The sequence below is a fragment of the Hyperolius riggenbachi genome, chromosome 4 (assembly GCF_040937935.1).
Source record: "Hyperolius riggenbachi isolate aHypRig1 chromosome 4, aHypRig1.pri, whole genome shotgun sequence".
Taxonomy (NCBI): domain Eukaryota; kingdom Metazoa; phylum Chordata; class Amphibia; order Anura; family Hyperoliidae; genus Hyperolius; species Hyperolius riggenbachi.
The window spans coordinates 132,318,234-132,344,048 of NC_090649.1; the positions used below are offsets into that span (position 1 = coordinate 132,318,234).

A 25,815-nucleotide genomic window follows, 5' to 3' on the forward strand; every position below is an offset into this window, starting at 1 on the left:
TCAGCAGGACTGCCAGGCAATTGGCATAGTTTAAAATAAAATAAATATGTCAGTTTTCATATTTCTCCCACTACAGTGTTACTTTAAAAGTATATCCATGTGCATTTTATAAGAATTAAATAACGGGAGCTGAATAAAGATCTTTATGGACATCTATTTTTTAACCTTTTTAAGTATGCCATTGTATGCGCATTGGACAAAACTGGTGCATGATAATAAATGACGCATTTGGAGAGTGAATCATAGAATTGTGCCTCGGGAGACCATTATCAGTGCTGAAAGGAATCTGGCAGACTAAACCTGAGATTTCTGTATATCTCTTCGTCTTCTGATAAAGAGGTGAACAGAAATATATTCTGCACTTCGCTGTTTTATAGAGCAATTATGGGAAATGTCCAAGCCACACAGAGCAGAAGGCGTGTCTGTCAGGTCAAGAAGGGTTGCTCTGAAGTTCTGATTGTTGTTTTCCAAATGATCTGATTTCTCCAGAAAAGCTCAGCTTTAAAAATGAAAAATTGTATCCAAGTGGGCATATTCCTATGGTCAGAATAAAGTGGCCAAAAGGTGTTAGGAAATATATCTCATTGGATGGTAGCATATAATTGCCAATCTTCAACCTTCCCAGTCATGTAGTTCAATAACTGGGTAGACAGTGTAATATTATTAGCTAACATACTGGGGGACACTTAAACCATATTTTATATTTAAAGGGGCACTATGGCGAAAAATCGTAAAATTTAAAATATGTGCAAACATGGACAAAGAAGAAGTTTGTTTTTTCCAGAGTAACATAAGCCATAAATTACTTTTCTCCTATGTTGCTGTCACTTACAGTAAGTAATAGAAATCTGACAGAAGCGACAGGTTTTGGACTAGTCCAGTCCATCTTCTCATTGCTCTAACGACAGGGGGGGGAGGACAGAGGTGAACTGGGGAGCCGTGGGCATGAGGACTGCTCACTATACATGCCTGCTCTCCTTGTTCTAACAATCTTCATCGCCTCAGTTATCCTTTAAGACTGTATCAAGAGTAGAAGAGAAGGCACTCCTTCCAAGGCTCGGTTGGATGTGCCCAGGCCGTGCGGACACCACCCGGATCAGAATTTGCAGCAGAAGATTAGGCCGGCTCCATCCATGGATGGTGCCCGCCTAATCTTGTGCTACATATTAAGACTGTATCAATGTAAAGCCTCATCTACACGCGTAGATGAGGCTGCATTCCGGTGGCTCGATTAGCCGCCGAATCGCCTCTTCCGCGTAGCCGCGCGTGCGCCGCATTCGATTCCCCGCTAGTCCCCGCCGGCGCCGCTTATCTTCCGCTCGATTCCCTGCCATTGTCCCCTGGCGGGGAGCAAGCAGGGATTCGGCGGAAGCAAGATCCGTCCTGTTGAATCTTATCAATCGAGCCGCATCAGCGGCTCGATTGATAAGGAGCATCGTGGCCGCATCTACGTGTGTAGATGCAGCTTTAAAGCCTCATCTACATGTGTAGATGAGGCGGCGATCCGGCGGCTCGATTAGCCGCCGGATCGCCTCTTCCGTGTCCCCGCCGCGTCACCGCTCGCCGCGCGTGCGCCGGAATCAATACCCGCTCGATTCCCGCTCGTCGCCGCGCCGCTTATCTTCCGCTCGATTCCCTGCCATTGTCCCCTCGTGGGGAGCAAGCAGGGAATCGGCAGCGGGGAGATCCGTCCTGTCGGATCTTATCAATCGAGCTGCATCAGCGGCTCGATTGATAAGGCACATCGCGGCTTAAGTGAAGTAAACAGTTAGATGTTCACATGGTGATTTTTGTTTAACCACTTCACCCCAAAGGGGTTTTTACCATAACGGACAAGAGCGATTTTCACCTTTCTGTGCTTATCCCTTTCATTTGCCAATAGCTTAATCACTACTAATCTCCAATTTCATCCCCTATAGTTTTAATATAAACACTGCTACCCTACATAAAACCCACACATTTTATCTGCCTATTTGTCCTGGTTATCACAAGATTTTAATGATGTCCCTAGTACAAAGTATGGTGACAATATAGTATTTGGAAATAAAGGTGTATTTTTTCTATGGTGGGTTTTTTCCCCACTATTTTCACGTGCACGGGAATGCACAAGCACGCACAGGAGCACGCACATGCACGCACAGGAGCACGCACATGCAAGCGCGCACGTGCACGCGCACTGTCTGACTTATAAAAACATCCTGGAGCCATTAAGAGGCTCTAGTAGGACGTTTTTTTATAAGTCAGCTTGTCAATAAATGGTTAAGGAGTACTTCCAGTGAAGTAGACAGAGCTTGTGATGACAGGCTCTGTCTGCATGAGGACAGATGGAAGGGAGGGGGGGTTGCAGGGTTGTATACATTACCTGTCCTAAAGTCTTTGGGCATAGAGAGCCGCTCTGCCCCCCTTCTCGGCAGTGTGGTAGGGGCCATGTTTCTGAAGAGACCTGTGCCTGCGTGTCCGCAGCCAGTCCCCAGCTCGGCAGATACCAATGAGGATTCGGAAGTCGTATCCTGATTAGTGGCTGCCAAGCTGGGGGTGGGCCGCGGCCACACAGGTGGGCATGCACAGAGCCCTGGCGGCGATTTGAAAAGAAATTGCCCAGGCCCATTCTGACAGGGAGGCGGAGAGATCACCTGCCTGAATGGATGAAAGCAGGACAGATGAGTATTTTACCCCACAACTCCCCCCCCCCCCCCCAATCCTCCATTATGCCTGTCATTACAGGCTCTGTCTATATTCACTTTAGGCACTCTTTAACTTTAGATAGTACACTTTGAGAAGAAAAAATCGCTCGGCACTCAGCTGTTCAGTCTGGGGGTGGGACTAGCTCCTTGGAATATGCGATAGCTTCACACCGTTTGTTGACACCCCATGTTGTTGGGCTTCTATTTTGGCAGGGGGAAGTGCATCAAGCGTTGGTTAGTGCAGGGCACAAATGGAACACACTGGTACTTGAAAGAAAAAGCTGTGCACCTTCCTCACAAACTGCTTTTATTTAGGCCTTCAAACAACAGCCAGCGTATGCAGCATACATATGAAACAGAAATTGTCAATGTTTGTCAAACCTGGATTCCATGGAGGTGTGGAGGTGGTTGGGGAAGAGGTGACCAGGGGATGTAAGGACGGCACTACAGCCGTTTCACGCCGTCTGGCGCTTGCTCACGTGCGTGTGTCCTAAACGGGGCAGCGCTGTACGGCTTCCTGTGTAAGATCCTGAAGCCGCGCCTCCAGCGCTGCCCCATTGGTGTAGAGTGCCTGGGAGTGAAGGTCGGAGGTGAGGGGGCGGAGACTTGCCGCTCAGCGGCGAGAAACTGGTGTCTTACTGGTGTCATAGCAACCTGTTAACATAGTGAAGTAGTGATCGGCTGCGCAGCCATATGTGGGTGAAAAAGTGCCTTCATATTTACTTTGTGCATTACCCATCAGGATATGGGAACCTGAACATACGAAAAAATCACTATTTGGCATAGTGCAAACAAAACAATGTGTTTTAAATCGCAAATGTGCATAAACAAGGTGCATATAAAGTTGCTGACATTGTGGCATGGCCGTGTCCAAGCCTGGACACCCCAGTTAAAAACCCTATGTTTTATTTCATTGTCCCCTTATCACATAAAAAGGGGGGATTCCCCCCCTATACCAAACCCAAGGGGCTCCCATTTAAAAAAGACCAGGAGGTAAAACTATGAACATTGAGACCTTTTGGGGCGTATTCGCCTACAAAGCTGGATGCATAAACTCCCTTAATTTAGTTGCGTTGTCTATTAGGGAGAAGAGCCAAAGTAAACCTTGCTTTGAACAACGAGGTTCAGAGGTCACACCACGTGAAGAGTGAGGGGAACACCATACAGAAAACCAAGATTAGGGGAATCTTAAGATGTGAGACCCCCAAGGTGCCACCCAGAGATGGGTCCAAAATGGACCGAACAGTTCAGATAATCAAGAGGGGACAACAGAGGCATCCCGACGTCCCTAAGCAGAAGGCGTCTCCAAGACCCAAGGTCGGCTACTAAGGGCGACCCCGTGATATCCTATACCATTGTTTGCCTCACTCCAAAAACGAGCGGGCAGGGAGGGATACGTTTGAACTACTGGTATTCAGTGTTACTAGGTACAGAAACTGTTGCAGCGAAATAAGCTGACAACAAGTATCAGTTACTTAAAATAGAAATTAGTGGGGGGTCTAGTCCACTATTGGGGACCTGACCATTGCATATTGCAATTCCTATCCCGACCTAGGGTCAAAGATGGAGAAGCCAATCCATGTGGAACCTGCCCAAAGCACCGTTGAGAAAGGGGTTTGAATTAAGAACACATCTGGCCAGTCCAGAAGGTGAGAGGAGGAAGGAGAGGGGGGAGGAGATGCCACCAAAATGGGAGACCACAGGTCCAGATAGCAGAACAAGGGAGGAGGCGGGTGAGGGGGGGAAGATTTGCTTTGGTCTGTTATGGGATCCCTAGGGATCCAAGAAGCATGAAAGCTCCAGTCTGTCATTTAAGCCTAAGGGTCCCAGGGCCTCTGCGCGCAATATAACCCGCGACTCTCGTCTGGTGAGCTCTCGGTCGCGGTCACCTCCCCTACGTGAAGAAGAGACATGCAGGAGGCCCGCAAATCTCAGGCATCTAGCCCTACCACCGTGTACCTCTCTTACATGTTCGATCAACCTCGGACATCCTTTGCCCGATTTGATCGATGCAAAATGCTCCCCTATCCTCTCTTTTAGAGGACGGGTGGTTTTGCCTACGTAGTAAAAAAGGCAAGGGCAAAATAACACGTAGGAGACAAACTTGGTTTGACATGTAATGAAGGTTCTTACCTCCCACTGCAAACCACCCAGTCTGTAGTTGGTACCCTCCCACATGTTCCCACAAAACTTGCAGTTGCCACACTTGTGGTTTCCCTTAGGGCGTCTGCATGTTAGCCAATTCTGGATGGGAGGCGTACAAAACTCACTGCGAGTTAGGGTGTCACCCAAAGTTGGGGCCCTCCTGAAAGCTACTCTGGGGGAATTCGGAAACACCTTCTGAAGTGTGGGATCTCTCACTATTATCCCCCAATTTTTCTTGATAACTTTAGTCAACCTCCCAGACATTGGGGTGTAGTCGAAGGTGAACGTGAATGTACCTCTCTCCCCACTTTTAGAGCCTCTAGTGAGGAGTGAGCTCCTGTCTGCTTTTCTTGCCCTGTCCTGGGCTGCTACAAGGGAGCGTTTATCGTATTTTCTTGCCTCCAAACGTGCGGTCAACTCCTGTGCCTGTACCTCAAAGGTATCTAGACTGGAGTTGTTCCGTCTCAGACGAAGGTACTGGCCGTATGGCAGGGAGGTTTTGACGTGCTTTGGATGAAAGCTGTTCCTGTGTAACAGGGAATTCACAGCCGTGGCCTTCCTATAGCCTTCGCACACCAAGTTTTCTCCATCGGGCCTTATCTTAAGGTCTAGAAAACTGATGGAGTCTTTGCTTACTTCAGAGGTGAAGCGCATGTTCACTCGGTTGTCATTAAGATACCCCATGAAGGCCTCAAATCCCTCTGTGTCCCCCTGCCACACGACCAGCACGTCGTCCACATACCTGGCCCAAACTTTGATGTTGTGCCTGTAGGGGTTCCCGGAGGTTGCCACATAGTCCTCCTCCCATGCTCCGAGGAAGAGGCCTGCGTAGGTACAAGCCACAGAGGTTCCCATGGCCGTCCCGGACGTTTGGTGATACCACCTTCCATCAAACTGAAATGCATTGTGTGTCAAGATAAACTTCAAGCAGTCACAAATGAAATCCTTGTACCCTTCGTCCTTACTGGTCCTGTCCAGGAACCTTCGAACCGCCCTCAGGCCCCCCTCGTGGGGTATCCTGCTATATAGGCTCTCCACATCAATTGTGGCTAGTACACAGCCCGGATCCCACACAACGCTTTCGACCAAATTGATCGTGTCAAGCGTGTCGGCCAAATAGGCCGGGATCCCCACGAGCAGGGGGCGTGACAGATGGTCTAGGAACCTGGACAGGCGTTCTGTTAGTGAGCCACACCCTGAGACGATAGGTCTTCCTGGGGGGCTTTCGTCCTTACTGGTTTTTATGTGATAAGGGGACAATGAAATAAAACATAGGGTTTTTAACTGGGGTGTCCAGGCTTGGACACGGCCATGCCACAATGTCAGCAACTTTATATGCACCTTGTTTATGCACATTTGCGATTTAAAACACATTGTTTTGTTTGCACTATGCCAAATAGTGATTTTTTCGTATGTTCAGGTTCCCATATCCTGATGGGTAATGCACAAAGTAAATATGAAGGCACTTTTTCACCCACATATGGCTGCGCAGCCGATCACTACTTCACTATGTTAACAGGTTGCTATGACACCAGTAAGACACCAGTTTCTCGCCGCTGAGCGGCAAGTCTCCGCCCCCTCACCTCCGACCTTCACTCCCAGGCACTCTACACCAATGGGGCAGCGCTGGAGGCGCGGCTTCAGGATCTTACACAGGAAGCCGTACAGCGCTGCCCCGTTTAGGACACACGCACGTGAGCAAGCGCCAGACGGCGTGAAACGGCTGTAGTGCCGTCCTTACATCCCCTGGTCACCTCTTCCCCAACCACCTCCACACCTCCATGGAATCCAGGTTTGACAAACATTGACAATTTCTGTTTCATATGTATGCTGCATACGCTGGCTGTTGTTTGAAGGCCTAAATAAAAGCAGTTTGTGAGGAAGGTGCACAGCTTTTTCTTTCAAGTACCACTCTTTAACTTTATACAGTTATGAATATGTATTCGCCTATATTGCATTCTGCAATTGATATATCTGTGTGTGGAAATCCGAAACAGGAGATTTGGGCACCAGAGTTTGGGTACCCCATAAGTGCCGATGTTAATATCAGTTATACATGGAAAATAAATAAGATATAGAAACTGTAACTACAAATAACTGTCCTCCAAATTTCTGTTTATAACCAATATTACCATGGATACCTATGGGACACCCTAATTTCCACAGTGCCTGATATTAATTGTATATAGCAGTGATGTTGGCACGTTTAGCAGCATGCCTGCATGGGGTTTGGCGGTTAGACATGGATGGGGGTGTTGGTTAGGATTAGACACCACATCGCTGATGGGGTTCAGATAATTTTATGCATTGGTGCAGGGGAGTCGATTAGGGTTAGGCATTGGTGGGGGGTCAGTTAGGGTTAGGCACTGGTGGAGGGTCAGTTAGGGTTAGGCACTGGTGGGGGGAGAGTCGATTATAGTTAGGCATTGGGGCAGGGGAGTCGATTAGGGTTAGGCATTGGTGGGGGTCAGTTAGGGTTAGGCACTGGTGGGGGGGGGGGAGAGTCGATTATAGTTAGGCATTGTGGGGGGTCTATTAGGGCTAGGCATTGGTAAGGGGGAGTTGATTAGACAGACCCTGAGTCTGTACCGTTTGAGTGCCCACAGCCTGGAGATAGAGACAGGGCAGCACAGACAGACATGGAAGCCCCAGGAGGAGAGACTGTGCAGACAATGTGACCAGGGAGTCCTGGAGGATGAGGCCCACTTCCTGCTACACTGCAGCAAATATGCACCTGTAAGGACTGTCTACTTCCAGAGACTCTCTGAACAGATCCAGGATTTTACCTCCGCAGATGAGGAGAGGAAACTCTACATCCTACTGGGGGAGGAGGAAACAACCGTGCAAATAGCTGCCCGATATGTCACAGCCTGCCACCAACTGAGAGGAACATGATACCACATGGACTGTATTCCCCCAATACCCCCCTATGGACTATATATCTCAGCCCCCCATATTGTCCCTTACAACCTCCACACCCTAAGGACTACATACCCCAACCCTCTATACTCCTCCCTTAGTCACACAACCCCATCCCCATGTTAATGCTTTGTTTTGCTTTGGCAATGCTAAATGTATTTGGTCCTGCCAATAAAGCTTTTTGGATTTGGATTGGGATTTGGGTTAGTCATTGGTGGAGGGGAGTCAATTAAGGTTAGGCATTGGTAAGGGGGGCTGGTTAGTGTTAGGCATCAGTCAGGGGGGCTGGTTACGGATAGGCATCAGTGAGGGGGGCTGGTTAGGGATAGGCATCAGTGAGGGGGGCTGGTTAGGGATAGGCATCAGTGAGGGGGGCTGGTTAGGGATAGGCATCACTGAGGGGGGCTGGTTAGTGTTAGGCATCAGTGAGGGAGGCTGGTTAGTGTTAGGCATCGGTGAGGGGGCGGTTAGGGTTAGGCATCGGTGAGGGGGCGGTTAGGGTTAGGCATTGGTGAGGGGGGCTGGTTAGGGTTAGGCATTGGTGAGGGGGGCTGGTTAGGGTTAGGCATCAGTGAGGGAGGCTGGTTAGTGTTAGGCATCGGTGAGGGGGCGGTTAGGGTTAGGCATTGGTGAGAGGGCTGGTTAGGGTTAGGCATTGGTGAGGGGGGCTGGTTAGGGTTAGGCATTGGTGAGGGGGCTGGTTAGGGTTAGGCATCTGTAGAGAGAGGGCTCATGTGAGAATAGTTTAGTTTAGAGATAGTAAAATATCAGAATTCACATAATCATAAAAGTAATGACCAGCATGATTGCTGTTGCAGATATCAGTCAACCTAATGGGTCTTCTACTGCTTGAGGACGCCTATAAATCAAATTACAGTAGCTACGTTATTTGTTGTTGTTATTATTATTTTGTGCTGTGTTAATTTAAGAGAAATGTTGCTTTAGAGAAGAGATGTACCTTGAATAAACTAGAACCTTTTATCTGTGTGTGTGTTTAGGCATAAAGCACATATAAGGTATCATGAACAGAACCCCCTTACAGATTTGTGCTTTGCTGCTGGCTGTGGGTGGGATGACCTGCATCCTTGTGTCTACAGTGTCCTCTAAATGGAGAACCTCTAGCACGTCTGGCAGTGTCATTACCTCCACCACCGTATTTGAAGGCATTTGGCTACAGTGTGTGGGCACCTCTACAGGCTCGGTGCAGTGCAAGAAGTTCACATCTATGTTCAGTCTCCCAGGTAAGGACTTTTACTCGTTGTATTTAACATTATACAGAATGCATGTATGTACTTAAATTATGTGCTGCAAAAAAAATTCTCACTAGTTTTGGAGATAAACCACAACCCACTACAGCTCCAGTCCTGGACTCCTTGATTACATTAAAGGGCTGTAACGAGAGGGATATGGAGGCTGCCATATTTATTTCCTTTTAAACAATACCAGTTACCTTGCTGTTCTGTTGATCCTCAGCCTCTAATACTTTTAGCCATAAACCCTGAACAAGCATGCAGCAGATCAGGTGTTTCTGACATTATTGTCAGGTCTGACAAGATTAGCTGCATGCTTGTTTCTGCTTTTATTCAGACATGACTGCAGCCAAATAGATCACCAGGACTGCCAGGCAACTGGTATTGTTCAAAAGGAAATAAATGTGGCACCCTTCATTTCCCTCTTACTTCAGGTGTCCTTTAAATATAGGCAGTCAAATTTGCTAACCTTAAGGCCAATATAACCCTTATCCCAACATTACAAAGGACACAGTAGAGATAGATGTATATTTCACTAATTCTCACTCACCACTAAGAACACAGAAAAAAAGACAGGAGATCACAAAACCATAGAGATCATCACATCATTCTACAGACAGTAACATCTTGTGCTTGCTTTACTATACTGCAGTTTATAGTAATCCTGTTGATACTGCCAACAATTTGGGCTTGGGGATTGGCAGGCCTCTTATGCTGGATACACACGGTTCGTTCCCGCGCTCGATTCCCATCGATGCGCCGCTCGATTCCCGTCGATTCGTTTATTTCCGACATGTCCGATTCGCAGTTCAATGGATTGTTAGGTCGATTTGCCATACTTTACATGGCAATCGACCTAAAAATCATCTAAATGCGCTCGGAAATGTTCGGGAATAATCGATTCGTCGGGAATCGAGCGGCGCATTCGATGCGGGAACGAACCGTGTATATTCAGCATTATAGATGCTTGTGTTAAATATTGGTAATCAGGCGCCCAAGCAGTGAGTTGGGTGCCCAATGTGTGTAGTAGATGATTGACTACTACAACTGTTACAGTATATTGCTGCACAGTTTACAATTTACAGACAATTTTTGACTTGTCAGTCACATAACATTGACTGCCACAGATGCATAAGTATATTGAAGTGATATAGAATACTAGTAAAAAGGCCCGCCCGTTGAAAAACGTGCGCTAGGTCACAGCCGCGTCCCGCTTGCTCGTTCCCCACCACTGTCTGAAGTATATGCACACATGGAGCTGCTTGCTTGGCAGTTGGAAAAAGATGTTATTTCCCAAAATGCAATGAGAACCTCTGTGAACTACACACAGCAAACTGTGTGTAGTTCACAGGTCCGGCCCTGTGTCCTAACTGCTTTGGCTGTGCACATGCTCAGTACAAAAAAAGCCAGGGACACACAACCATTCAGTTGATGACGCAGGGACACTTGCATTTTATTGTATAGGATTACTGCAACCACCGGCCTGTACCATCATCTGCATGGTTTTGTTAATACTGTTAGATTGCCATACAACTTACAGTTGATTTTTGCCCTGCCCATGCTACAAAACAGATTGCCACAAACATGCATTTTTATTAAAGTGATATACAGTATTACATTACTATACAGTACATTGTCAGCCTGGATCACCATAGTGTCACTACAACTGTTATATTGCTGCACAGTTCACAGTTAGTTTCTGCCTTGCCAGATAACATTGATTACCACAGATGAATAAGTATATTGAAGTAAAAAGGATATTTCTATAACCATCTGCACAGTGCTGTTACTACCGTTAGACTGCCATATAATTTGCAGTTGATTTTTCTCCATTACATAACATTGATTGCCACTATGTGGAGTACGTTTTGTGGTGACGCAGCATGATCTGGACGCCAGGTTGTGCTGCAATTAGTAAAATATAATGCGTGTATTAAAGTAATATATTGCATTACGGTACATTTCCAGTCAATACTACTACTTGATTGCGCTACATTTTACTGTAATTTTAGCCATGTTACATAATACTGGTGGCCAGAGATGCATAAGTAAATTAAAGTGATATATTATTACATTACTGTACACGACTGCCCTATGCCACCATCTATGTGGTATTGTTACTACTGTTGTATTGCTGTACAGTTCACACACTTTTTCTCATTAAATATTGTTTTCCACAGATGCATGTGTAGTAAAGTGATATGTTACACTTCTGTAACTCCCAGACAGCTGTTTGCACCTACCTCAATTTCCTTCCAAAACTATATAACATAATGAGAGGCAGAAGCATGTCTAAGAGCACTGGTAGTGCACTCACGACTATGCCTGCCACCACAGATGATGGAACCGCCTGGACACTGTATTTTAGGGTGTGTCCGACTGCAAGATGCTGCTGCTTGGTGAAAGTCCTTGCCAGTCTTGTACTGCAGCCAGGATTGTTAGTACGTGTTGTGACCCGGCTTGCCTTTTGACCATGCTTTTGAACTACACCTGTCCAGGCCCTGGCTTGGGTATCCCTGCACGAGTCAGGAGTCTCCTGGCCTTGGCTAGTTTTACAACTTTGTTAACTGCCACCAGTCCTGACCTTTGGCCTGTTCCTGACTACTTTTCCACCAGACAATCAGCTTGCTTATCAGCCTGTCAGCTCTTTTGGCAGTCTGTTCTCTCCATTTCTGGTGGGGCAATTACAGAGGTTGCAACTTGGTGGCTACCAGGCAGCAAAGTAGTCCATTGTCTACTAGAGGTGGCGGCCCATCCATCATTCCTTGTTGGGTGGTCTGGTGAAGACCCTTACCCACTGAGACTCCATGAGAGCCCACACCTACTGCTAGTGCCAGGATTAACAGTTCTTCAGAATGAAAACCAGAGTCAAAAGTGCAAACGAAATACACTTAAAGGACCACTATTGCGAAAATGTTAAGATTTAACCACTTTACCCCCCAGTGCTAAATTTCTCCGTCCCTCTGCGCACTGCTTCACCCCCAGGGACGGAGAAAGGCGCACTTGTTTGTTTACTGGCTGGGAGTGGGCGGGGACCTCGCGCGCACACTCCAGCCAGCCAGCACAGCAGGTGACTAATTGGATGTTAGGAACAAGCGTTCCTAAATCCAATTAGACGCGCCGATTGCGGACACAATGGGAGACTGCTTCAAACAGAAGCAGTCTCCATTGATAACAATTAAATGTAAACAAATGTGCAGCGCGCGATCGCGCGCCCCCGCGACCCGCGCGCGCGCGCACACACCCCCGCTCTGCAGTGCAATGATTGGTTATGGGGACCCCAGTCCCCAATAACCAATCATATCACTGAAAACAATCAATGGAAGCAGCGCTGCAAGGCACAAATAGCGCTGGTGCTTCAGGGGTAAAACCCCTCCGTTGTGAAGTGGTTAAAATACAAGTAAACATAAACAAATAAAAGGCACATTTCTTCCTGAGTAAAATGAGCCATAAATTACTTTTCTCCTATGTTGCTGTCACTTACAGTAGGTAGTAGAAATCTGACAGAGCGAACAGGTTTTGGGCTAGTCCATCTCTCCATAGGGGACTCTCAGCATGGCCTTTATTCTTTATTCTTCATAAAGACACTCCCAGAAAAAGATTTGTAAAAAGATGATGGCCAGCCTCCGTGCTCGCTGCACACTTTTTTTGATGTTCTCATCAGTGCAGTTCATTATCTCACCGTTACATGTAGTTCAGTGATCTGTGAGACAGTGTGTACCATTGAATAGCATTAATTGGGGCCAGCATCTTACCCCATTATGTACAGTATATGTGGCAATGTGGTGCTGTGCAGTGCAGCCTAACTTGCATTAATAATGTCAGCAGGCTCTCACGTCCTGCAGTCTTCTGCATCTAGCTGCCAGTTGGCAGGGATCAGTCCTGGACTCCAATCAGTTCATCCTGAGTATATTATAACACTGCAGGTCTGCATGGAATATTCATACTTAGTTCTTTATGCACACAAAAGCATATGTTTTATTAACAGGTGTAAAATATTTATCAATCTTTATGAATTAATTAAACGCACCTTAGGAATGGAAGGATCAAAACAGATTGCAAAACATGTTTTTACATTGCACAATTATTTTCTCCACAAGTTATATTTTGCAATTGTAGGAGAATTAAAGCAGACCTGAACTCCGAACTCCTCTCTGCTCTAAAAGATACACAACAGCATAATAACCTTTAAACAAAAAACATGTCTTTGTTACAGCTGATACAACCCCTAATATAAATCTGCGCAGTTTCTACTTCCTGATTCATGGAAGCAGACATAGGGCTTGATTCACAAAGCGGTGCTAACTGTTAGCACGCCTGTGAAAACCCCCTTAGCACGTCTAAACCAGCTTTTCGCGCACAAAACTTTACGCACGTAAAACTTTACGCGCGCACTGCACAGAGCGCAGGGCGCTCCGCGTGAAGTGCCCATTAAAGCCTATGGGACTTAGCGCGCGCATAAGACTTTGCGTGCGTAAAACTTTGCGCGCAAAACTTTGCACGCGATCTGATTGAGAAATCCGGTGCTAACCTACTTAGCACCCTGGTTAACACGTCTAAAGACTTTAGACGTCCTAAGTAGGTTAGCACTGCTTTGTGAATCAAGCCCATAGTGTTTACAGCCTGTGCTTTGAAATGGGCTTATCTGCTTATCTGCCATAGGCAGTCATGTGACACAGGGGAGGATCAAATAACAACTAGTGATTAGACACAAATGAGGGGGAATTAGACAGGCTAAACTCTCTAAATACATACAGGGTGCATTTCTGTCATGTTTTCCTTCTGTCCTGTGCAAGAGTTGAGGTCCACTTTAAAGGGAACCAGAGAGGAAGGAAAGTAAAAAAAATAAAAAGCTTTTATACATACCTGGGGCTTCCTCCAGCCCCATAAGCCCGGATCGCTCCCGCGCCACAATCATCCGCTTCCTCTATCGCCGGTACCGGGTCCCGTCACTTCCGGCAGACGCGACCAATTGTCCTCATACACAGGGGCTCCCTCCATACCCTTACGCATGCGGCTGCGCAGTAGGGCGCTGCACGCGTAAGGATAAGGAGGGAGCCCCTGTGATGCGGACAATTGGCCGCGTCCGCCGGCCGACTGGTCGACTGGGGGAAATGACGGGACCCGGTACCGGTGGATACAGGCAGCGGACGACGGCGGGGTGGGAGCGATCCGTGCGTATGGGGCTGGGGGAAGCTCCAGTTATGTATAAAAGCTTTTCTTTGATTCATCTCTGGTTCTCTTTAACAACAGAAAAAAAATCAATGAATACGAATGGTGGCTGACTACAGGGCTGTGTGATCACGTGATTAACCAGTCAAATATATTGGATCTGCAGGTTTATGACCATGTGTTTCGCTTTCAGCTTGCAATGATCAATAAATAGCAATAGAGCTGGTAAGCAGCAAAGAATTAAGGTGTTAGTGTTGTTAAACTAACTTAAAGGACAACTGTAGAGATAAGAATATGGAGGCTGCCATATTTACTTCCTTTTAAACAATACCAGTTGTCTGGAAGCCCTGCTGATCTATTTGGCTGCAGTCATGTCTGAATAACACCAGAAACAAGCATGCAGCTAATCTTGTAAGAGCTGACAATAATGTCAGACACACCTGATCTGCTGCATGCTTGTTCAGGGTTTATGGCTAACAGTATTAGAGGCAGAGGATCATCAGGATAGCCAGGCAACTGGTATTACTTAACCACTTGAGGACCCACCCTTTACCCCCCCTTAAGGACCAGCGCTGTTGTAGCTGATCTGTGCTGGGTGGGCTCTGCAGCCCCCAGCACAGATCAGCGTGCAGGCAGAGCGACCAGATCGCCCCCCTTTTTTCCCCACTAGGGGGATTATGTGCTGGGGGGGTCTGATCGCTCCTGCCTGCCGGGTGTTGCGGGGGGGGGCACCTCAAAGCCCCCCTCCGCGGCGAAATCCTCCCCCTCCCTCTCCTACCTGGCCCCCCCTGGAGATCCGGGCTGCACAGGACGCTATCCGTCCTGTGCAGCCAGTGACGGGATGTCCCCTGTCACATGGCGGCGATCCCCGGCCGCTGATTGGCCGGGGATCGCCGATCTGCCTTACGGCGCTGCTGCGCAGCAGCGCCGTACAAATGTAAACAAAGCGGATTATTTCCGCTTGTGTTTACATTTAGCCTGCGAGCCGCCATCGGCGGCCCGCAGGCTATTCACGGAGCCCCCCGCCGTGAATTGACAGGAAGCAGCCGCTCGCACGAGCGGCTGCTTCCTGATTAATCAGCCTGCAGCTGGCGACGCAGTACTGCGTCGCTGGTCCTGCAGCTGCCACTTTGCCGACGCGCGTTATGAGTGCGCGGTCGGCAAGTGGTTAAAAGGAAATAACTATGGCAGTCTCCATATCCCTCTCCCTTTAATTGCCCTTTAAATGAGGCGCTGGTTAATAATACATTGTACTTGAATACTGCTTTTGTTTCTGTTACAGTAATGAGCAAAAAATGCCAATATTTTTTTTTTGCATTAAATTTCAAGAAAATAATGTAAAATTTGAATTTCGAGTGAAAATGCCTTTGAAAATAATTTTGTAATACCTTTGTGTTGTTTTTTTTTGCGCTTTTTATAATTTTTCACTTTACAAGGTGTTATTTGTTTTTAACTCACGAATGGTGATTTGCAGTTTTAGCAAAAATTCACATTCACAATGTATTTTTGTCGATAACGTTTTGAAATTGAAAATAGCATTTATGATGCGAAAGTGAATTTGGCGAAAATTCGCAAGCAACACTACCAGTGCCTTTTAAGCGCTAGTGATTTGAAAAGCGAGCTCATGCAATGTTCATGAGAACACACACATAGCATAGCATTGCATTAGCAAGAGCTCTTCAAATCATGGGTCCTTAGAAGAGTTTTGGTAGTGTGAACCAGCCCTAATTCCTGCACCACCAAACTTTATAGTTGGCACTTTCTCCTTGACAATAACAAATATAACCTTTCACATGAGCAGGTCCAGATGGTCAGAACTCTAACAAACAGATTTGTTGCAAAGGTGACATCCTATGTCAGTGTCACTCTAAGGGCTCGTTCTCACTTGAGCAGGAATCGCGCAAATTCCCACTCACCGCAAACCACTAGCGGTTTTTAAAAACCACTAGCCCATGTAGCACTATGGCAGTATTCTCACTGCCGCGATTGCAATTAGCGTTAACCGCAAACGTGTTACATGCAGCGGTTTGCTGGTGATTCCGGAGCGATTGCAATTAGCATGTATAGAACCGCTAATCACGATCGCTCCCAAAATGCTACGGTGTCCAGTGATTTTTCCACGTTAATCACGGGAAAATCACTCCCGCAAAACGCTAGCGGTAATCGCTAGCGTTTTGCGATTTTAGGTGTGACCGGAGCCTCAAAGTTACTGAGCTCTACCAGGTGGCTTACTTGTTGCATGTTTGTCTGGTGGCTCTTTCACAGTGTGTGCTTTTGCTCTTTACTGAACGCGCACGTGATTTTAAAAATTCAAGGCATGTGGTTTTACATTAGAAAATCATATTAGTTTTCAGACTTACAGTATCTCAGAAAAGTGAGCACTCCTCTCACCTCCCACAGAAACTGAGGCTAAAGGTGTAAGATTGGCTAAGAATGTCTCCAGGCCTAAACCATATTGAGCATCTGTGGGGCATCCTCAAACAGAAGGTGGAGGAGAGGAAGGCCTCTAACATCCACCAGCTTTATCACGGAGGAGTGGAAGAGGATTCCAGTGGCAACCTGTGAAACACTAGTGAACTCCATGCCCGAGAGAGCTAAAGCAGTGTTGGGAAAATAATGGTGGGCACACAAAATATTGACTCTTTAGGCACAATTTTGACATTCTTTACTTAGCAGTGTATTCACTCTTGTTACCAGTGGTTTCGACATATAGAGAGAGAGAAAGAGAGAGAGAAAGTTTTGCCTGTCTAATTCCTCCTCATATGTCTCTAATCACAAATTGTAATTTGATCTCTCCCCTGTGCCACCTGACTGCCATGGCAGAGATGGCAGATAAGCGCATTTGAAAGCACAGGTTATTAACAATATAGCCGTGTGGTTTCCAACTGCTTCTGAGCTAAGTGCTTCTGCCTTAAGGTGCGTACACACATGCGACTATAGTCGTTTGTAACGATCGTTCCCCGATCTTTACCAACGACGATCGTTACAAAAAACGAACCACCGACTATTAAGGCAAACGACGAACGAGCCAAATCGCTACAAAAGAAAGTTCTGTCTCGGCGGATTTTAACCAACGACGATCGTTTGCAAAAGTAGTACATCATTGGAAACGATCGTTCGTACTAGGCTTGACATGCGCATTTCACTATTTCTCCATGGAACTTCTCATTTTTATGTGCAGGCGCAATAGTTGGTTTCTGTGATGTAACGTTCGTTCTAACGATCAGATCGTTACACACATTTTAAAACTACCTTTACTTAGGTCGTTCTTTCATCAATTAAAAGTTCGTTCGTCGTTCTTAACGAACGATCGTTGTCGCATGTGTGTACGTAGCATTACTGTTCCCGATGTCTGCCTGGAGCTTGACTACTCTCTGCCTGCCGCCTGCACCGACGTCTGCCTGGATTTTGACTACTCTCTGCCTGCCGCCTGCACCGACATCTGCCTGGATTTTGACTACCCTCTGCCTGCCGCCTGCACCGACATCTGCCTGGATTTTGACTACTCTCTGCCTGCCGCCTGCACCGACATCTGCCTGGATTTTGACTACTCTCTGCCTGCCGCCTGCACCGACATCTGCCTGGATTTTGACTACTCTCTGCCTGCCGCCTGCACCGACATCTGCCTGGATTTTGACTACTCTCTGCCTGCCTTATTTGTAGTTTCACAATGTTTTAAGTGTATTCATGAATTTAATTAATTCATCAATTTTGTGTTTCAGTCTTTTATTTATATGCAGAATGTCTACCAGGCTTTTATTCTGATATATTTTGGTGAGTTATGACTTAAGAATTGGAGGTCTAAAATTCTAAAAAAAAAATGTACCTCTTTTGACTCATAATTCCAGACTGTTAAGCTTGGAGGTGTATTCCCCACAGTCAGCATGCAACACATAAGCTGACGTGAAGGAGGTACACACACTAGCACAAGGAATCAGGATATTCCCAGTTTAGTGGAGGAGAAAACTGACTCCAATAGGAGGATCAAGACAGATGAACGTAACACAGACAAATATACAATAAGTATGTTTTCCTAGCGTATTACAATTACAGCTATCAATGAACCTATTTGTAACGTCTGACTAACATATGTATATATCGGCAATGAACCGATATATGACATAAGCAGGAACGCTGACTAGGACTGGAGCAATACAGGGAACAGGACTCAGAAGGATTCGCTATCTCTTCGCAGAGATGAACGCAATCCACAGACAGAACCAGGAGCAGGATACTAACTCAGCACGGGTGATCACGATACGCGCAACCTACCAAAACGTGCTGGAAAGCTGACTAACTGAACACAGGATATAAACAGTTCGTGTACGTATATATCAGCGACACTGATGTATCAACGTAACACGAATACAAGGAAAATAACAAAATGTGCAAGTATGCGTATATATTGGCGATGAACCAATATATGACACAAGACAAGCAGAGTAACAACTTCTAGAACAAGAGCAGAACTAGGAGGACTCGCTGACCCCTTCACAGGAGTCAGCGCAGTCCACACGGACTAGGAACGAGGTGGGGCACGAGCAGAGTAACAGACAGAATCTAAGACTATGGTAGCCCATGAAGCATTGCAGGAAGCAGTTCTTTATACTGAGGTCATCCAATGGGAGCAGACCTGCAGATTCCCACACAAGTGAATGGTAATTAATCACAGGCTGACAGCAGGAAAAGGCAGACAATGATATGCAGCCTGCAGGAAAGGGATTGCCCCTCCATTGCAGCAGACAATGTTTGTTTACACAAAAGCATATTAAACTGTCATTAACTTCAGAGCGACTGCAGATGGAATCAGCAACTAGTTTAAGTGCAAACCTAACATATAGAGGGATCGTATGGCTGCCTTTCCTGCAAACAGATTGTGAATCGATTTCAGCCTGAAACCGATCACAATCTGTTGTGGTGGTGCTACCGCCGCTCCCCCCGCCGGTATACATTACCTGAGGCTGGCTCCCGGGCGTGATGTCCCCGTCATGTGGCACCTCCGGCTCCGGCATCCGCATAGAACTTAAGCTATCACACCAGTGACAGCGGAAGTTCAAATAGAGCGCCCTCTAGTTGTACTTCCGCTGTCACTGGCATGACAGCGGAAGTTATGCGAGGATGCCGGAGGCGCCATGACAGGAGCAGTGACGGACGGGATGCCCGGGAGCCAGCCTCAGGTAATGTATACCTGATCGGATCGGCCGCCGCTAGCGACGCGCTCCCTACCCGCGGGCGATCGAGGGTAATTTCCCGCACGGCGCGATCGACGGACCGATCCGATTTCGGGAGGAAATCGGATCGGCGGGTGCGTGTTGCGCGAACGATTGGCAGCAGATTCGATCCCAGTGATCGAATCTGCTGTCGAAACTGCCGCAAATCGGGCCAGTGTATGGCCACCTTTAGACTCTGCGACCACAGCTTCACTGGACAGGATCACTGAACAGGCCATATCGCAGGGCAAAACCATGGAAGCACCTGCTGGACAGCATAATGATTCTGTGACCTGAGCTTCAGTGGGAAGATCTACTGCACAATTCATGGTACAGGGCAAATTTACTGGAACATTTTCTGAACAAGGTAATAATTCTACGATTTCAGGTTCACATAGCAGATGCTCTGAGCTATTCACGAAACTAGAGCGAGGTGTAGAGACAGGAAGATCAAGACACAAAGTTTGTGCATCTGAAGCACTATTCAATTGTAAAATTGGGAAATTCAGATGCTGGGGTTCTGAGCTTTCTAGACAGGATTGCTGGGACTCAGAAACTAATGTAGTGCATCTATTGGCATCTGCTGGATCAGACAGGAGTTGAACTTTATTAACACAGGTAAATTCTACAGAAGTGTTTGCAGAGGCAGGCAAAGATTTTCTAATGTCTGTTTCACTGAACAAAGACTCATAAGTACTGGCTAGGCTGGACTCAGAAGTCAGCAGGATCTCTGGGTCCTCTGCTGAGAAATTTGTGCAGGGCAAGGTTAAGGAAGTATTAGTAATTTCTGTCTTACTGGGAAGTAACACTGAGTTATCCATGGTACAGGGTGGAATTACAGGAACTCCAATTTCACACAAAAGGAGCTCTGAATCACTCGCTGAATCAGCCAAAGGTGCTGAAGCAGGCGAGTCATCAGCAACTGAGGAAGTGGAACAATCTCCAATTGACAGTGTGTCTTCCCTGGTATCAACTGATTGAATCGCATAAAAATCGTCCAAAATCATTCTCCACACATCGATCAATGGAGCCACAAAGTCATACCCACACACACCAGTCTTTATTAGGTTATAAGCCGACTTAATGCATGCATTCAATACTAATTCACTTTTTGCACTGTAAAACTGACAAAATGAACTTGCATCTTTCTTCCATTCATAGACCAGGGCTTCTATCTCTCCTTTCTCAAATGGAGGATCCCATGCATATTTAACAGCTGAGCATTCAGGCTGATCATAGTTTGCAAATGTGTTAGTGGCAGAAACATACATTGGGTTATTTAGCAGGTGATTGGCCGATTTCTTATTCCTAAGGATCTCCAATACCTGTAGCAAGTGTTGAACTGTAGTGTATGCAAATTTCCCTTGCTGCACGAATAAATTGATCTGTTCAATACTCTGTAATATATCTTCATAATCATATTCAGATAATTCATTTAAACAAGAACTTTTATTTTCCCTGGCTAGCAATGAAAGTTCATTAGTAGTTTCATAGGTCCATTTGACTCCCCTGAATGGTGACTGAATTTCATTATCTGCTAATGGCGGAGTCTCATTACAGATCTGATGCACAGTCGCTAAGGGCAACGACTCCGCTGATTGTAACGCTTTTCTTTTGGAGCGTTTACGTTTGGTTTTAGACCCTGCTGCCTTAGGTGATTTATTCAAAGCAGAAGAAAAGTTATCAGAACAATTATCTGCTTGCTGATTATTTTTGTAGGCAGTAGAAGGAGCAGCTGATTGACAAGCTGCCAGGAGCTTATCAAAAGGGCTAGGCAAATTGGTTTTGCGCAGCCAGTTATGGATCACAAACGCTAGAAATTCCAGTGGTCTTTCTTTCAAATTAGTATTAGGATGTGGATCAGAGGCGCCAATAGAGTAAAAATTCAACAAAAAAAGAAAATAAAAATGGGGGGAGGTTATTAGTCACGACTCACCACCCATAAAGCCAAGAACCAGCACAAGACTTAATGTTCAGATGAACAAGAATAATTTATTGGTACTCCCAGGTGTGTTAGCACACACCTGGGAGTACCAATAAATTATTCTTGTTCATCTGAACATTAAGTCTTGTGCTGGTTCTTGGCTTTATGGGTGGTGAGTCGTGACTAATAACCTCCCCCCATTTTTATTTTCTTTTTTTGTTGAATTTTTACTCTATTGGCGCCTCTGATCCACATCCTAATAACAAGTGATCCACCTGTGGTGGCAAGGATTTTTTCCTGGTTTCTATCTACAGAGAGCGACATCTTATACCTGAGTGGGGTCAGGTACTAATTCTCCCCACTGGCATATGAAGTGGTTGCCTAGGGGCAACCTATGTTTGTGAGTATAACTTTTATCAAATAATTATCCAACTGTTTAAAGATATTGCACAATTTGGGCTCTCGGTCTTTTTGTCTTTGTTATTGAAGTGTTTCAAATTAGTATGATCCAAGACATCGTACGCCCACTGGAACAAATTTCCCTTAAACAAAACATAAATTAACTGGGGGGCCCACGTTGAAATAGGAGTAGCCTGGAGCTCGGGATTGGCCAAAAACCTGGTACATTCAGAAAAAAACTCATTTTCTGTTTCAGAATTAAGTTTCTCAAATTTCTTAAAGGAACAGGAACCATAACAAACAGTGTCATTTTTGCTGGAAACCCCCCTCCCACAATGGGGATTGGTAATGGGGCTACCATAATGTTAAGCTTGGAGGTGTATTCCCCACAGTCAGCATGCAACACATAAGCTGACGTGAAGGAGGTACACACACTAGCACAAGGAATCAGGATATCCCCAGTTTAGTGGAGGAGAAAACTGACTCCAATAGGAGGATCAAGACAGATGAACGTAACACAGACAAATATACAATAAGTATGTTTTCCTAGCGTATTACAATTACAGCTATCAATGAACCTATTTGTAACGTCTGACTAACATATGTATATATCGGCAATGAACCGATATATGACATAAGCAGGAACGCTGACTAGGACTGGAGCAATACAGGGAACAGGACTCAGAAGGATTCGCTATCTCTTCGCAGAGATGAACGCAATCCACAGACAGAACCAGGAGCAGGATACTAACTCAGCACGGGTGATCACGATACGCGCAACCTACCAAAACGTGCTGGAAAGCTGACTAACTGAACACAGGATATAAACAGTTCGTGTACATATATATCAGCGACACTGATGTATCAATGTAACACGAATACAAGGAAAATAACAAAATGTGCAAGTATGCGTATGTATTGGCGATGAACCAATATATGACACAAGACAAGCAGAGTAACAACTTCTAGAACAAGAGCAGAACTAGGAGGACTCGCTGACCCCTTCGCAGGAGTCAGCGCAGTCCACACGGACTAGGAACGAGGTGGGGCACGAGCAGAGTAACAGACAGAATCTGAGACTATGGTAGCCCATGAAGCATTGCAGGAAGCAGTTCTTTATACTGAGGTCATCCAATGGGAGCAGACCTGCAGATTCCCACACAAGTGAATGGTAATTAATCACAGGCTGACAGCAGGAAAAGGCAGACAATGATATGCAGCCTGCAGGAAAGGGATTGCCCCTCCATTGCAGCAGACAATGTTTGTTTACACAAAAGCATATTAAACTGTCATTAACTTCAGAGCGACTGCAGATGGAATCAGCAACTAGTTTAAGTGCAAACCAAACTATGCAAGCAAATGCATGTAATGACATCAGAACTGCTTGGTTTGCAATACCACTGCAGTCAGCAGTAAACGCTGCAGAAGCGATCATAACACAGACAGAAATGCACTGCCAGGGAGGTTAATGGCTGTGTGTTGTGATATTTTCATGGGATGGCACATTTACACTGTAATACAATCTGTACACTCAGAGCAGTTTCTAGGCTAAATTGCACCCAGGGCGTGGGTGTAAAAATGAGGCCCCTTCCCCACCCCCGTGGACTCGCAAACCCTTACTCTTTAGGGACAGTCACAGGTCACATGTAGATCCGCCTACTTACTAGTGACCAGCCGCTCATCCAGGAGGAAGCAGGGACCAGGAAAACACACAAGTGAAGAGAGCCCGGAAAGCCAACTTCTCCATGGGCGCTGCAGTGCACATTGACAGCCTGCAGTACCACTACAGGACATCAGGTGTCATCACGCGGTGGTGACGTGATGATGACTTGATGTCTGAAGCAGGCAGCCCAGGAGGAGTCAAGGAAGGTGATCGCGCTGGTAATCTTTCTTCTTCCATGTGGCTGCACCGCGTGTCACCAGCTCAGTAGCGGTTATGTCCTTCTGCCTGCACTCCCATCTTCTACTTGCCGGTCTGCGCCCAGTGGGGTCGTCCTGCCCGCACTGCCCAAGAAAAAGCCCCGTGTACACTGACTAATTTACATTTTATCAAGTGTCGAATCTACTGTGTTGTCCTATGAAAAGATATAATTAAATATTTACAAGAATGCGTAGAAGTGCCAGTTTCGCGTCCCGTCTACCAGCTGCATTCAGGTGCAATTAAAATGCAGCTGAATGGCAGCGGTTGTAACACCATGCATGCCAGGCAGCGCTTGAGTCGCGGTGGCGTTAACCAGCAGCAGAGTACTGCAACATGGTTGCATGGATGATTGTCCCTACATACTTTTGACCATGTGGTAGTAGTTATACATTTTATAATGGTTTGCCTGGCATTCATCTTGAAGATATAGTCATTCTGCTGATGTTGTAGTGATACTGTACATGTCTGTTAGGAAGGATGAGGTGGCTGTTTCGGTGGAGTGGGTGCAGTATCTGTGTGTGTCATTGGCTCTGTACAGGGATAATTAATTCTTCTGCTGAACCTTTGGTCAGTCTCCTGGCAATAGGAGTCACGTGACCTGATGGTAAAATAAACTGTGACAGAGACTGTTTGCTCAGGGATTAGATCAGTCCTACTGCGTATCAATACTCTGTCAAACATTAATTGCTTTTTTCTGCTGTTTTCCTGAGAGATTAGGAGGATGAGTGTTTACCGAAAGAAGCAGGTGTAGTCATTTCAAACCCGATACTGAAAGTCCAGAAATGTCCTATTGTTGCTTATTATTTCTGCCTTAAAGTGACACTGTTAGCTAGCATTTTATACATAGTTTTGAATAGAAAATAGAAAGCCTGTCTTTATTTTTTTTCATTGGTGTTGGGTCATAACTGGAGAGATGTTCTGTTGATTCCTATCATGGTCTCATTGGAACAGGAAAGGAATGGAAATGTTCTCGGCTGTAACAATAATGACACAAACAATACTTTCTTGTAGCAGAGCTCGGCTGCATGGTGATACTGGTCCAAAATATTGGCCCGATGAAGTGGACACGTGTCCATGAAACTCATATCCATTATTTACCAATTTATCCAATAAACTCCTTTATAATATACCCAGTGTCATCTATTGAGGTTAGCAACTCTTTATATATACTAATTTTTATTGTCTTCAGATTGACAGCATATTTCTCTACAAATGCAATGAGATTGGCAGCATATTTCCCCACAAATGGAATCAGATTGGCAGCATATTTCCCCACAAATGCAATCAGATTGGCATATTTCCCCACAAATGCAATGAGATTGGCAGCAGATTTCCCCACAAATGCAATGAGATTGGCAGCAGATTTCCCCACAAATGCTATGAGATTGGCAGAACATTTCCCCACAAATGCAGTGAGATTTGCAGCACATTTCCCCACAAATGAAATGAGATTGGCAGAACATTTCCCCACAAATGCAATCTTATTGGCAGCACATTTCCCCACAATTACAATCTTATTGGCAGCAGATTTTCCCACAAAATGTAATCAGATTATCGCCATATTTCCCCACAAAATGCAATCAGATTGTCGCCAGATTTCCCCACAAAATGCAATCAGATTGTCGCCAGATTTCCCCAGAAAATGCAATTAGATTGTCGCCAGATTTTCCCACAAAATGCAGTATATGTAGCCAGGTCTATAGTGGGCTAACATTATTACCTGGAGGGAGGGTGGTTGGGCAGGCTGGTACGCTATTTGCGGTGCAGGCACTGCACTGGGTAGGCAGTTAGGTAGCCGGGTGGAAGGGTAGGCAGATAGGTAGCCGAGTGGGCAGTTGGGTAGACAGGTGGGAGGGTAGGCAGATAGGTAGACGGGTGGGAGGGTAGGCAGATAGGTAGACGGGTGGGCAGTTAGGTAGCTGGGTGGCAGGGTAGGCAGATAGGTAGATGGGTGGGAGGGTAGGCAGATAGGTAGACGGGTAGGCAGATAGGTAGCTGGGTGGCAGGGTAAGCAGTTAGGTAGCTGGATGGCAGGGTAGGCAGATAGGTAGACGGGTAGGCAGTTAGGTAACAGGGTAAGCAGATAGGTAGCTGGGTGGCAGGGTAGGCAGATAGGTAGCTGGGTGGCAGGGTAGGCAGATAGGTAGCTGGGTGGCAGGGTAGGCAGTTAGGTAGCTGAGTGGCAGGGTAG

General features: G+C 46.2%; 1 protein-coding gene across 1 annotated transcript in view; it reads left to right on the forward strand.

Moving 5' to 3' along the window:
• LOC137571503 (claudin-10-like) overlaps positions 1-25,815 on the forward strand; it is an 89,708-nt gene that overhangs the window by 4,121 nt on the left and 59,772 nt on the right. The window contains exon 2 of the mRNA XM_068280719.1: positions 8,747-8,989. Within this exon, the coding sequence (XP_068136820.1) occupies positions 8,770-8,989 (220 nt within the window). The 5' untranslated portion in view covers positions 8,747-8,769. The remainder of the gene's footprint in view (positions 1-8,746; positions 8,990-25,815) is intronic.